Below are 12135 nucleotides of genomic sequence, written 5' to 3' on the forward strand. Positions count from 1 at the left end.
TGTAGATGTAAACCAGATGACTTGCATATTGCAGGACACCTTAGGTATTCATATCACTCTTCAGTGGCACTAATTTTTGCCTTTTGGAAGAAGAGACAAGCCTAAATGTTTTAACACTTGTCCTTCATGAATAATTTTTATTACAAACATTACTTCATTCTCCACTCAAAGTGTACTCATTAAAATATCATATGTTTCAGTTAGCAAAACCTACAGGTGTAGGGCTGATAATAAAAATGCTCTTCTCTTTGCATCCCTGGGATTGCACGGTGGGTGAGGATGTAGCTCTGTTACACCCGTGGTAACCTGGATTAAGAGCAAGAGATACTTGTGCCACAAGACAAAATTCATTGCACTCCTGTATATTCTTTTTATACCTCTTGAATAGCTCATTGGCTGTATTATCTGGATCTTGCCACAATTCTTTGCCCTTGGCTGATCAAGCTAGCACTAGCAGGAACCTTTAGTGATTATTAATGCCTTAGTAAAACAGGGATTCACTAAAGAGTATGACACTACAGCTTTGTCACTTCTGTGTTGTATCCATTCAGTGAATGGGTGTTCTCCCAGTACGTGGGGCATCGTTAGATGCAATGCAGTAATGCTAGGGATGTATTTCCAACTGGAAATAGCAAATCTCAAAGCTGTATGACTGATCACATGAATTTTTGAGCTTGTGTGTGTGTGGTTAATTAAAAAAAAAATTAACTATTCCACTTAAGACAATTTTGAAGCTTTCTTATTTTCAGTGTTTCTTAAGGCAACACTTTTGTAGTCAAAATGCCTGAATTACCACACTGTCAGTCTGATTTCCTGTTTAATTTTTATGCTTCAGTAAAATATAACTTCCTATTTTCTTTATTATTGAGCTGCAGCACATCTGATATGACGTTTTCCTTTGCATCATTTCTGTAGAGGTGAGATAATTTAAAGAGTATTGAGCAGCTGAACCCACAGCATTCTGGGGGCTTATGTGGGGTACCTGCACAAGACTCAGCCAGGCTGCACTTGAAGGTGTTCATGCTGAGAGCTCCAGGTGTTAATAGGGTGAATGATCTGCCCTTCTCCTCTGTGGGAGTTCATCACACAGCAAGCCAACACACATGCTGCTCCCATTCCAGTGACACTACCTGAGCCCCCTCTGCTGCTTTTCTAAGTGTAGACATAGACCTTCGGTTGAAGTTGCAGTACCTGAACACTAATTGTACCAAAATTAGAGTGTAAGGATGGTCCAGCAGACTCCAGTTCATCGAAATGACCTTGCCATCTTTTTATAGGAAGCAAAAGTTGTGCAGATCTTCTTTCTAATGCACAAATAGTATTGAGAGAAGAAAATAATTCTCTATTAAATATGGCATCCAAGCAGCTTATCAAAATTACAGAATGAAAAACACAGCAACGCTTAGATTTAAGATAAAAGGTGCTATAATGGAATAAAAGAAACCTGCTACTGTTCTGTGTTGAAGTGTTCTATATGAGTCATCTAAAAGCCAGGTGGGTCCTATTACTGAACTAGGCTCATTCTCAGGTTTCTAGTAGAAAATACTGATAGTTTTTCAGTTCTGCCAAACTCGCTAAAGTTGTTAAGAAAAATTACAACTTACTGTGGACCAGGAGAAACACCACTCTCATTGTGAGGGTTAAGATGCATTGTTACTAATGGCTTAAATATAATTGGCTAAGCGGAAATGTACATAACTGATTTTATCACCATCATAATCTCAAGTAAATGTAACAGATTGGTAGGAAAAAAAAGTGAACATACCATAAATCCTCAAGCAGAAGAATAAGTGTTTAAAACTGAGTATCTTGTGTATGCTGTTCTGTAAAATCCCTGCAAATTAATTCTGCTGTTCTCTTGTAAGTGACACTAGTTGCATCATGCAACTTTAAACGTTTGTTTGCTTATTGTTGGGTCTGATATAAGTCACTACTTTTGTGGTTAAAGTGTCAGTATATTAAATTTCAAAAATTGCTCTAACTACAAGCTGTGCAGCCTCAATCTGATTGAAGACCGTGTGCTTGATTCTTGTGTGTGTGTTGCCAAGGCAGCACATGAGAGCACTCAAAGGAGCAAGTGTGGAGACCACAGTCAGATAGAAATGGTGGTTCTTGGCTCTTGCCTCTGGTTGCTTTACCATGTGGTTGAAATACAAAATAGGGATTCTTTTCTGCTCTTCCTGGTCATTTTGCTTTTCATGATTGGTCTGGCCAATACAGTGACAAGGTTTAAGTCAAAGATTGTAGACATTGGAAGTGGCATTAAAGTATTACTAATATATCAAAGATGCCTGGTACATTTTCTGAAAATACACTGGAAAATAATCACTAGTGATTATTGGTTGGGGGTTTTGCATTGTTTTGGTATTTTTTTAGTAAAACACAAATCAGCATCTTTACCCAGATATCTGAAGAATATCAGAAGTAACATACTCCTGCTTCTTCGTGCATGCAGTTTTGAACATGGAAAATCAATGTGTTTGCTTAACACCCTTAGAAGGATTAATTGGCAGTGTTTTAGGCTCATTACAGAGGCATTGGACTAGATGACCTTCATTGGTCCCTTCTAACCCACCTCTTCTGCAATTCTGTAATAGCGCAAGTGCTGTAAGAAATAAAAATCCTTTAGGTATCAGTACAATGAAGAGGATCTAAGAAAGAAAACAAAAAACTTTTAGCCTAAATAACCATATAATGGCCAAGGCAGCTGTTGGTGGCATCACTCAGACCCTTCGGGCTCCCTTCCGCTGAGCTTCTACCTCAGCCAAGTTCAGCATGCTGGTGGCTGAGCCACAGAGGCCCCTGCTCCCTTCAGGGTACCACCACCCTTGGATGAAGTACTTCAAGACTGGCCAGGCTACAGGGGGTTACAAAACTCCAGGCATACCCTAAAATCTGAAACTTTAGACCCACAGCCACGGAGCTCAGTGATGATGTGCAGCAGTTACTGTGAGTGACAGGATGGAAGATAAAAAACAAACCAAAAAGCACCTATGAAGCTCTGTGGTTGCATAGATGATGCAAAAGCAGAGTAGTAGCTGATGTACAATTCCCCTTTCTATAATCTATTAAAAACCAGTACACAGCAATCTCAAAGCTACAATGAGCTTGTGGGAGCAGAATGGTTCACCAGGCATGGAGGGGGGATTTTGAGAGTCAGGTCATTTCTAGCCTGACTGGTGACCCCTGAGATAGATACATGTGTTGCTTTTCACTTCCTCCGTTACAAACTGGAGGTAGCTGTCCATACTCTAGAGAAGCATTATGATCGGTTTATTTAAAATATTAAAAAACTGCAAAATTATAAATGGTAATGAGTAGGACACTGTGTTGTTTATGAAAATACCATAAACAGTTTATTAATTGTTTTGATTTATTGCCATGATTTGTCTTTTGTCCCCAGAAGTCTGATTCACACACACTATGTATACAGCAGAGAAAAGCTGAAATCTCATGACAGGACAAAACAACTTTAGTTTAAAAAAACCCAGGAGAATGGAGGAAAGGCTAGATTTTCAGTTTCCATCAGTTCAGCAGAAGCACAATTACAATTTGCAATAGAGCAGTATTGACTCTACGGAAGAACTGATAGCATTCCTTATTGCCAAAAGAAAATGCCAATGCTACCAAAACCCATTAAATGCTTGCACCTCACAATCAAAGAAACTTTGGTGAGCGTGGATGTGTATATGCGTGTGTGCTCATACAGAGAATTCTTTTCTTGGCTTCTGTGTGCTTTTTATGGGCACTTGCTCATCCTGTGGTTTGCCAGAAGTAGCCAGGAAGATATGTTAATCCTGTTTGCTGTTGCAAGACTGCCGAACAGATGATTTCTGATGCTCCAACAATGTGATGGACTTTTCAGAATTTTCCAAGTTTCTGAGCAGAGTCTCTAGGCGCCTTTTGATTTTCTTCTGATCCTCAATGGCACATCCAATGACCACAGACTGAAACTTCTGATCGATGGGTCCTGCTGGCACATCGGACGTGCACGCACCGTAAAGTGACATTAAGCGCATTTTGGCGTCTTCCAGATCATCGAGGAGTTTATTGACGATCTCATCAATCATCTTGGTGGCGTGCAGTAGAGATTCCTGCTGCTGCGCGTTGCGGATGGTTTCCACGGAAACCTCCACAGTGAGGGTTCGGCCCATCAGGCGATTAGCAGTCAAATTAAGTTCTTCTCTCTCACCTCAATCGAAAACAAGAAAATATTCTTGGTTACAAATACTTTCCTGTGCAAATGGCATCATCAAGACACTCAAACTGCTATAACTGAGCAGTAAACAACGTTTTTTTAAGTAAGTGACAATCAATAAGATTTCCAGAAGCCAGAAATGAGCTTTTTGCATTTGTCCAAGTCATACTCATTTCATAGAAGCCAGTGTCTGATTTGAAATGAGGCATTAAACTCTACTAAAATTGTAAGCAGTGTTTTCCCACTGCTGACGCAATGCTTGCTGTGTCACTTTAAAAGCAAAACATACAATATTACCAGGAAACATTCAGTAACAGAACTGGGTCATTAAAGACTTCTGTGCTATTCTGAGGGAGAGATTTAGACAAAAAAGGCCAGAAAGAGAAAACTAGATATAGTAAGAGGCCGTGAAAAAACTGGTTTTTTATTTTTTGAAAGTATAGCTGCTTTTCAAAAATATGAATACAACACACTTGATACATAAGCTCTTGAAGAGTCAATAACCAGCAATTTAAAGCATCTAATAATCAGGTTTAGGGAATATACTTAAAGCCATGAATCACACAACTATGACAATGGTCTTAATCATCAGGTTCTTGCAGGCTATACACTTTGTAACACTCACGCCTGTCCAGTAGTCAAAATAATTTTCAACTATATCATCATCAATGTCTCTCCGCCAGCAGAGCAATGTTAATCTAGATTTTGAAAATGTATCAGTGAACTAGGTATAGGCTTTCACATACACAGTAGTGACATTCATGGTAGTTCATCTACCTGAACAGCATGAATTTAATCAAGAAGAGGAGATCTCAGGATAATGGGTTACACTTCAACAACCTCAGCTGGCTCCAATGCTGCACCTTTACCAGCAGCAAAGAGAGCTGCTCACACAAAGCAGTTCCCTAAAAGATGGGCTGATTAGACTTTGAGTCAGTTGGAGGGTACAGGAAAGTAACTTCTCACCTTCACTGATATGCCTCATGTCCTGGCTGTTCTGTATATTGTGGATCATTTCAAGCAGAATTTCTTTCTCTTGCTCCATAGCAGATGCTGCATCACGGAAAGCCTCTACCCTGTACATGGTTAAACCAAATAAAATGTTTAAATAATAAAATAGCTATGTAGCTCAAAGAACTGTTGTTTTAAACTTTGGCTTAGAGGAAGTACAGACAGTTCTCAGTTATCCATAAGACCGACTCTGATTTCATGACTTTTTCTATCTTAACTTCACTTTTCAAGACTCTATATTTTAAAAAAACCAAACAAATGGAGGGGCAAAAGAAAACAAGAGCAATTCTATCAAACTTTATTTTGTTTTACTGACAGTGCTGTGTTCTATCCTATTGCATGGTTAATCTCCTTATGCAAAGCCTGATGGTTCTGCAGCCCCATAGCAGAAGTCCTGTAGCCAACTGGCAATTATTGTCAGCAGCCTAACTAGGAGAGAAGGGGACTGAGTCCCCACCAGGGAACTTGGTAGTGAGGGTGGCAGATGCAGAGATGGAGGCAGCAAGGGGCCCTGGGTCCCTATGCCACCTCCAGGCCAGCAGAACCCATATAATCCACCTGCAAAGCAACAAACACTCCAGAAAACTGCAATGTGCCAAACAACGCTGTTCACAAAGGAGAAAACCCCGTGAGTGGGACAAAGCTCACACACTTTTATTAAATGAAAAGGGTTTCCCTGACACAAGTGTTGTGCCTTGGTCACTGGACTGCCTGCCCCCCCTATCACTAGTGCTTCCCATGGAATGATGCTCACTGTGATTCACACAGGGAGGAAGCTTCTGTGGGAGCAGCTCCTATTTCTGGGCTTGCAAGGAAGCACAAAACTCCTGAAACCAGACCCCTATTCCAGTCCCACTACTGTGCTGAAACTCACATGTAATGCAGTGACGCCAAGGGGGAAGTCCGTCAGAAACTGCTGTCACTGTAACTACTGGGTCTTGGTAAGAGGTGTGTGGTTCTGTGCCCACAGCCTGCCCTGCTCGTGGCACGAAGTACAGACTTAGCTCACCGTGGACAATGTGAAAATGCTGCATGAGAAATCCGAGTCGTTTCTAAATTCAAGTCTTATTCTCCACCAGTTTTGAAGAGGGGGCTTTTGCATTACAGAAAAGAACACTGGAGAACTCTAATGCAACACTCTGAAGACCTGATACAAAAGAGGGAAACATCCCACTCTCGGCTTTTCTTTGAGATTTGAGGGTAGGAAATTGCAGAGGACTTTCCAAGCTGGAACTGGCTGCAAGAGTTGCATCAAAACCATCAATTCTGCGTTCACGGGCCGCACAGAAAAGCAAGAGTATCATGTGAACCTGGCTGATGGTTTGAGATGCTTGCAATGCACAGCTCAGGAGGTCTAGCTGCATCACGAGAATCCATCCATCTATCCTGAAATGTTTATGAAACCTGGCCAGAAAAGGGGAAACAATCCAAAATATTGTTAAGTCTCTTAGGTGCTCTACACTCTTCAACATTCCTGGGCGCTGCTGTCTGTGCAGATGAGGACATATCTCTGAGACAGGCATGGAGCTGCTGCTCCTGCCTCACAGGCTGGCTGAAGGCAGGTAACTTCAGGAAAATAGCAGTAAGAGAAAAGAGGGTGAAAGCAGAATGGGAGCATTTGAGGATATAGTCACTATTCACATGCAGCCTGCTCACGAAATGATTCTGTTTTACAAAATATTTAGCCTAATTTAGTCAGTGAAAGCACAGGCTTCAAGCCTTGCCTTTTATGTTTGTTCTGAGGAGGAGTGGGAAAAGTTAATGCAATGCAAATTCATGCCAAGAGCAAATACTTGTAATTATTATTTTGGACTGGTTATTAAGAGCAGTGAGGCAGGTGGAGTCATTTCATACTTCAGATGTCTCCACTTTATAATTTAGGAAGTCTAGCGATATTTTTAAAATGCCTTGCCTTTTTAAAAACACTAGTATTTTCGCAATTTTAAAAATGCATTGTAGTGGCTGGAAAGTTGTAAATTAAAATTTTGAAGTGCAGAATTTCAATTTTGATAGAGTTTTTAAATCATATTCTGTATATCATTGTACTGAGGTAAAAACTAAAGTTCTGCCTTCAGGACGTAGATCAGTCCATGATTTCCACAGGCTTTGCTGGGTCCTACGAAGAATGTGGAAAAGCTGCAATGCAGAGATGTATCCTGAATCGGTACAGTTCTAAAGAGTGCCTAAAATATCACTACTTCTAAAGGCCAGCTTGGTATGTGAGGTAGGACCTAAAAGCCAAATTGTCAGAATTAATGTTGCATAGGGCAAAAAAAGAAAAACACAGTTCACCAACTAGAGTTTTGATTGGCATTAATTTACTAAAGGTAATATAACCAAATCTTAAGAACTCTTTTATTTGCAATAATCGCTTCTTCAGAATTATTTTTACTATTTCCTAAACTGCAATAGAGAGTGCCACACAAGAATGGGACAGGGTCATTTCAGAACAGTGCTCTAGTGGGGGAAGAAAGAAAACAAACAAAAAAATGGAAACCAATCACACCAACTTCAGGAAAATAGTGTGTCAGGATCACACCATGCAGTAAGTTCTCATAACTTCTTTCCTAAAATGCATGGCTTCTTAACTTCAGAGGTTTCTGGAAATCTTTCCTTTCCTTGTGTGGGGAACCCAAAAAAAAAGTTGGAAGATTTAAGCTTCTAACAGAGGTGACTGATGTGGGAAGGGGTGGAAACAATCCAAGTCTCAAAAAACCAACCAACCAAAGAATAAAAGGCAAAGAAAAAATAAGACAAGATGCTTATATTTACACCCAGTTATCAATTATTTTGATGCAGCAGTATGGTCTTTTTTCCTCAGTGATGAAAATCTCCGATTCCTATTTTTACTTGGATTGTATTTGTTGCTTTGAATATCAACTAAATATTCCATCTATTACCTAACACTGAAAAAGACATTCCTTCCTTCTGATTTTCCCTGTTTGTGAGCAATTAGCTGAGCAATGCCTTTTTTTGCTACATACCATTTACATGAGCAGAGCATTCCCCTGAGAAACAGGTGGACCAGGCTGTGCTTTTGTTTCCAGATGAGAAACTTGACACCCGCTTTCTTAGGGACAGCTGCAATAACTCTGTCCTTTAAACTACTGAGGGACTTAAACAGCCCTCTATTAAAGCCCACGTGCTGGAGGTTCAGATAAGTTTTCAAAGGAAATAAGAAACATCTGAGGATGGAACAGCTTTTTTCCTGAAATAGAGCTAATCAGGCACACTGGAGTGAAATAAAACAGGGCGTTTCACCCTGGCATCCTCACTCCTTCAGCTAAATGTCCACTCCCAGGTGAGCAGTCCTGGGAACACTGAAATGAATGGTAGGGGGAATATGGTTGATCCAAAGAACAGGATAAAAAATACAAAAAATGAAGATAAAAAATACCCAGCAAGAATCTAACTTACGTCGTGTATCATCACACATAAAACTGTGTTTTCACTTAACACAACCAAGAGAAGGCAGTGACTCATGAACAGAGCCTGTGGTCTCGCTTCCAGCTGCTCCTGAGATATCTTGGCAGTCACGGCAATGCAAAGGTCCAAGCCCTTACAAGGGGCAAACGTGCCACCTGCCCCACTCGCCACCTCTGTCACGGGCACACACTCCCTGGCAGCCAAATGAATTCCCCTTCCCTGCTCACTTTCCATAGAGAAGAAAGGCCCTCTGCAAACACCTATCAGGGAGGTACAAAAATTCCATTACTGTTGGAAAAGAAGCTCTCACAGTGGAAAGAAAGGTAGGAAAAGGAAGGCTGTTCAAATTGGAGCATTTTACAATGGCTTTAAACTGAAAGAGGGTAGACTTAGGTTAGGTATTAGGAAGAAATTCTTCACTATGAGGATGGTGGGACACTGGAACAGGTTGCCCAGAGAGGCTGTGGACTTTCTATCCTCGGAAATGTTAAAGGGCAGGTTGGATGGGGCTTTGAGCCGCCTGGTCTACAGAGAGGTGCCCCTGCCCATGTCAGGGAGCTGGAATAGGGAACCTTTAAGGTCCTTCCTAGCCCAAACCATTCTATGATCCTGTGATTCCCAGAGGGATGAAGCTTGCTTCAGAGTTCAATTGACCTTAAGCAACTTGAGAACTGAGGATTGTTGAGGGTTTTAATTAGAGGCTGGAGTTCAGTTTGACAAATTTTCACTTATTATATTTACAAGCAACATCTTGAGGGTCTATAGCAAAACCAAAACAGCCGGAGAAGGAGAAAGTTTGGAAGTTTTTCCTCCTGTGATTCATATAAATTTGAAATTAAGCATGTTTATTAGTTGTGAATAGAAAAAAAACCCAAAAACATAAGACTTGAGTGACTTTTATCAAATGAGACTTTTTTTCTCATGACTATTCCACATATAGAATTATGGCTTTCTTTCAGACAGCAAACTGGGAAGTTTAATTGAGGGTTTAATTGCTGGCTAACCAAACTGTCTGCTTTGTTTCAGAGTCACTCAGCAAATCTAAAACACATTTTTGCATATTCTCATGCTAATTTTTGGATTATATATTCATCATATGCCTAGATCTGCATGTAAGCAGTGAGACTTGTTTGCAGACAGTGATTTTGTTTAGTCAAATTCAGAGAAGTCTGCAAAGGACTTCAAGGAGATTTAATCAAGCTAAGTGAAAAGCTAATATAACAGCACATCGATTCCACTCCTGAATAATGCAAAGTAATGCAGGCAGAAAGGGGAAATAAAACTCCTGCATCCCACAAAGCTCTTTTAATTACAGGAAAGTCCTAGAAACATTCTGGGTGGTTCTGTGAAAGCTGCTGATCAATATGTAGCCGTAATGAAGGAAAGGGTGTGTTGAAACAGTACCAGGAGGAGGTGAATCAGTGGCATCCTGCACATCCATCCACCTCAGAAAGGACACTATGTAATTTAGCAGAGCTGAGAGGACAGGGAAGATGATTAAAGGCAAGTTATCATCTCTCATGAGGCCAAACTGGGAAAAAAGTCAAATAGTATTATTTAGGGAACGTCAAGTAGCAAAAAAAGTCAGCACATGTCTTGGCACAAGGATGAAATTCACATAACATTTCCAATAACTTTCGGAAAACACACCTCAGCTGCAGAATGCAATACTGTCCTTATTTCATAGTGAGACGTTTTAATACACCTCAGAGAGTAGGTGGACACATACACAAGAACATCCATAACTGAACCACTAAGTGCAAAGGTAGGTTTGGAAAACAAGAATCCTCACACGCCAGCATTCAGCACTGCAGCCTAAAAGCTTGCCAGAGTGTCCGAGCCCGAATGACACCACGTTTTATCCTCGGATTTCCTGCACCTTCTTACAAAACACCTGCCAGCAGATGCGGGACGGAGGGACAGGGGGGGACGACAGACAGCATGCATCGCGGGCTCGTACCCGCCGTGTCACAGCTCGCAGAGCACATCCCCGTCTGCTGAAGGCTCCCCACACCCTGAAGGGTAACAAATCCGAAGCAGTCCTTCGCGCTTTCTCTAAAAAACGTCTCCGTTCATACATTTGTATACATATTCCTACTTTCGTGTATTTCCAGGCCACGCTAGCTCACCTTAGAGCAGCAGCTCCCATTTTTAAACTTTGTCCTCCATGAAGGAGAACCCTTTTCCCCTCGGTCCCCTCAAGAAGCCTCACACCGCCCCCCTCCCCCTCAGCCGGGGAAGGGCTCCGCGCCCGCCGTGCGGAGTCCCCGGCTCGGGGCCAGACGGGGCCCCGGTCCCCTCCCAGCGCCCGGCCCGGGCCCCACCTGAGCTCCAGCTGGTCCAGGTTTTCGAGCAGGCGGCTGGAGCGGTCGGCCATGGAGGTGGAGCGGTAGAAGCGGCCGCGGAGCTGCCCGCCCGACTGCTGCTGCTGCTGCGGCTGCTGCTGCGCCCCCTCGCTGGCCTTGGCGCTGATCCTGGCCTGGGCCATCCCACCCGCCGCTGCCGCCGGCGGAACCTCGCTGCGGCCGCTCCCTCCCCGCGTCCCGCAGGCGGCGGCGGCGGCCGAATGCCGGCACCTCGCTCATGGCCAAAGAAGGAGCCGCCCCGCCGCCGGCCCCCGCGGCTACCACGCCCCCGCGCCGGGCCCGCGGGCGGCGCCTCACGCAGCGCGGCGGGGCCGCCTCGCCTCGCCCGGGGGCGACACAATCACCGGACGGGCCAGGCTGGGAGGGACCACTCTGGGGCGTCTGGTCCAACCTCCCTGCCCCCTTCGAGTGAGGGAGATACCACAGCCTTTCTGGGCAACGTGTTCCAGTGCCCGATCACCTCGACAGTGAAACACTTCTTCGTATTTAGGGGAAACTTCCTGTGCATCAGTTTCTGCCCGTTGTCTCTTGTCCTGTTGCTTGGCACCACGGAGAAGAGGCTGGTCCATCTCCCTGACACCCATCCTTTAGGTAGGTAATCACATTGATGAGGTCCCCTCTCAGTCACCCCTTCTCGAGGCTGAACAGACCCAGGCCGCTCAGGCATTCCTGCTAAGAGGGATTCTCCAGACCCTTGGTTAAGGTCCCTGCTCCAGGAGCTCCCTGTATCCCTGTCTCTGCCCGCTCTCCGCGCACGGCGGCAGAGGCCGGCTGAGCTCACCGGCCACCTGGGGACCATGGGGCTGAGTCGGCAGCAGCGGAACGTTCCTGTCGCGACCGACAGCGCAGTGTCACCCGCACCTTCCCCACGCAGGTGCCCGGCCATACACATCCCGACACACGGCACCACCCCGTGTGGTGCCTCTGCTCCTCGCTGTCACCGTCTGGGGCACAGAAAGACCCTGGGCTGCCCTGCTCCTGTTCTCCACTCCCCTTTGTGACAAGAGCAACAAAACCTGGACCAGCCAAAAGCAGCATGAACTCTGGCTGTAGTTCAGCCAGAAGCTACGGGAGGAATAATGATGTTTTCAGTGTCTATATTAACTTTGTGTGAGATGGGAGCTGTTGGTATGA

At 43.7% G+C, this 12135-nt stretch overlaps 1 protein-coding gene across 1 annotated transcript; it reads right to left on the minus strand.

The window, feature by feature from the left end:
- Window positions 1-3355: 3355 nt before the first annotated feature.
- Window positions 3356-11238, minus strand: BAG2 (BAG cochaperone 2). The gene is made up of 3 exons (XM_014891783.2): window positions 10960-11238; window positions 5165-5274; window positions 3356-4192 (listed from the first exon to the last, which is right to left on the minus strand). Exons 1-3 carry the CDS (start codon window positions 11121-11123, stop codon window positions 3792-3794), a joined length of 675 nt encoding a protein of 224 aa, XP_014747269.1. The 5' UTR covers window positions 11124-11238; the 3' UTR covers window positions 3356-3791.
- Between the last annotated feature and the right edge of the window lie 897 nt (window positions 11239-12135).

This window comes from Sturnus vulgaris, chromosome 3, assembly GCF_052056855.1.
Source record: "Sturnus vulgaris isolate bStuVul1 chromosome 3, bStuVul1.hap1, whole genome shotgun sequence".
NCBI lineage: Eukaryota > Metazoa > Chordata > Aves > Passeriformes > Sturnidae > Sturnus > Sturnus vulgaris.

Coding starts and splice junctions, on each gene's coding strand:
- BAG2 (XM_014891783.2), bottom strand. CDS start 11,123: ATGGCCCAGGCCAGGATCAGCGCCAAGGCCAGCGAGGGGGCGCAGCAG. Junction 5,275..10,959: donor CTGGACCAGCTGGAGCTCAG/GTGGGGCCCGGG, acceptor AACCATGTACAG/GGTAGAGGCTTTCCGTGATG. Junction 4,193..5,164: donor CATGAGGCATATCAGTGAAG/GTGAGAAGTTAC, acceptor TTTTCGATTGAG/GTGAGAGAGAAGAACTTAAT.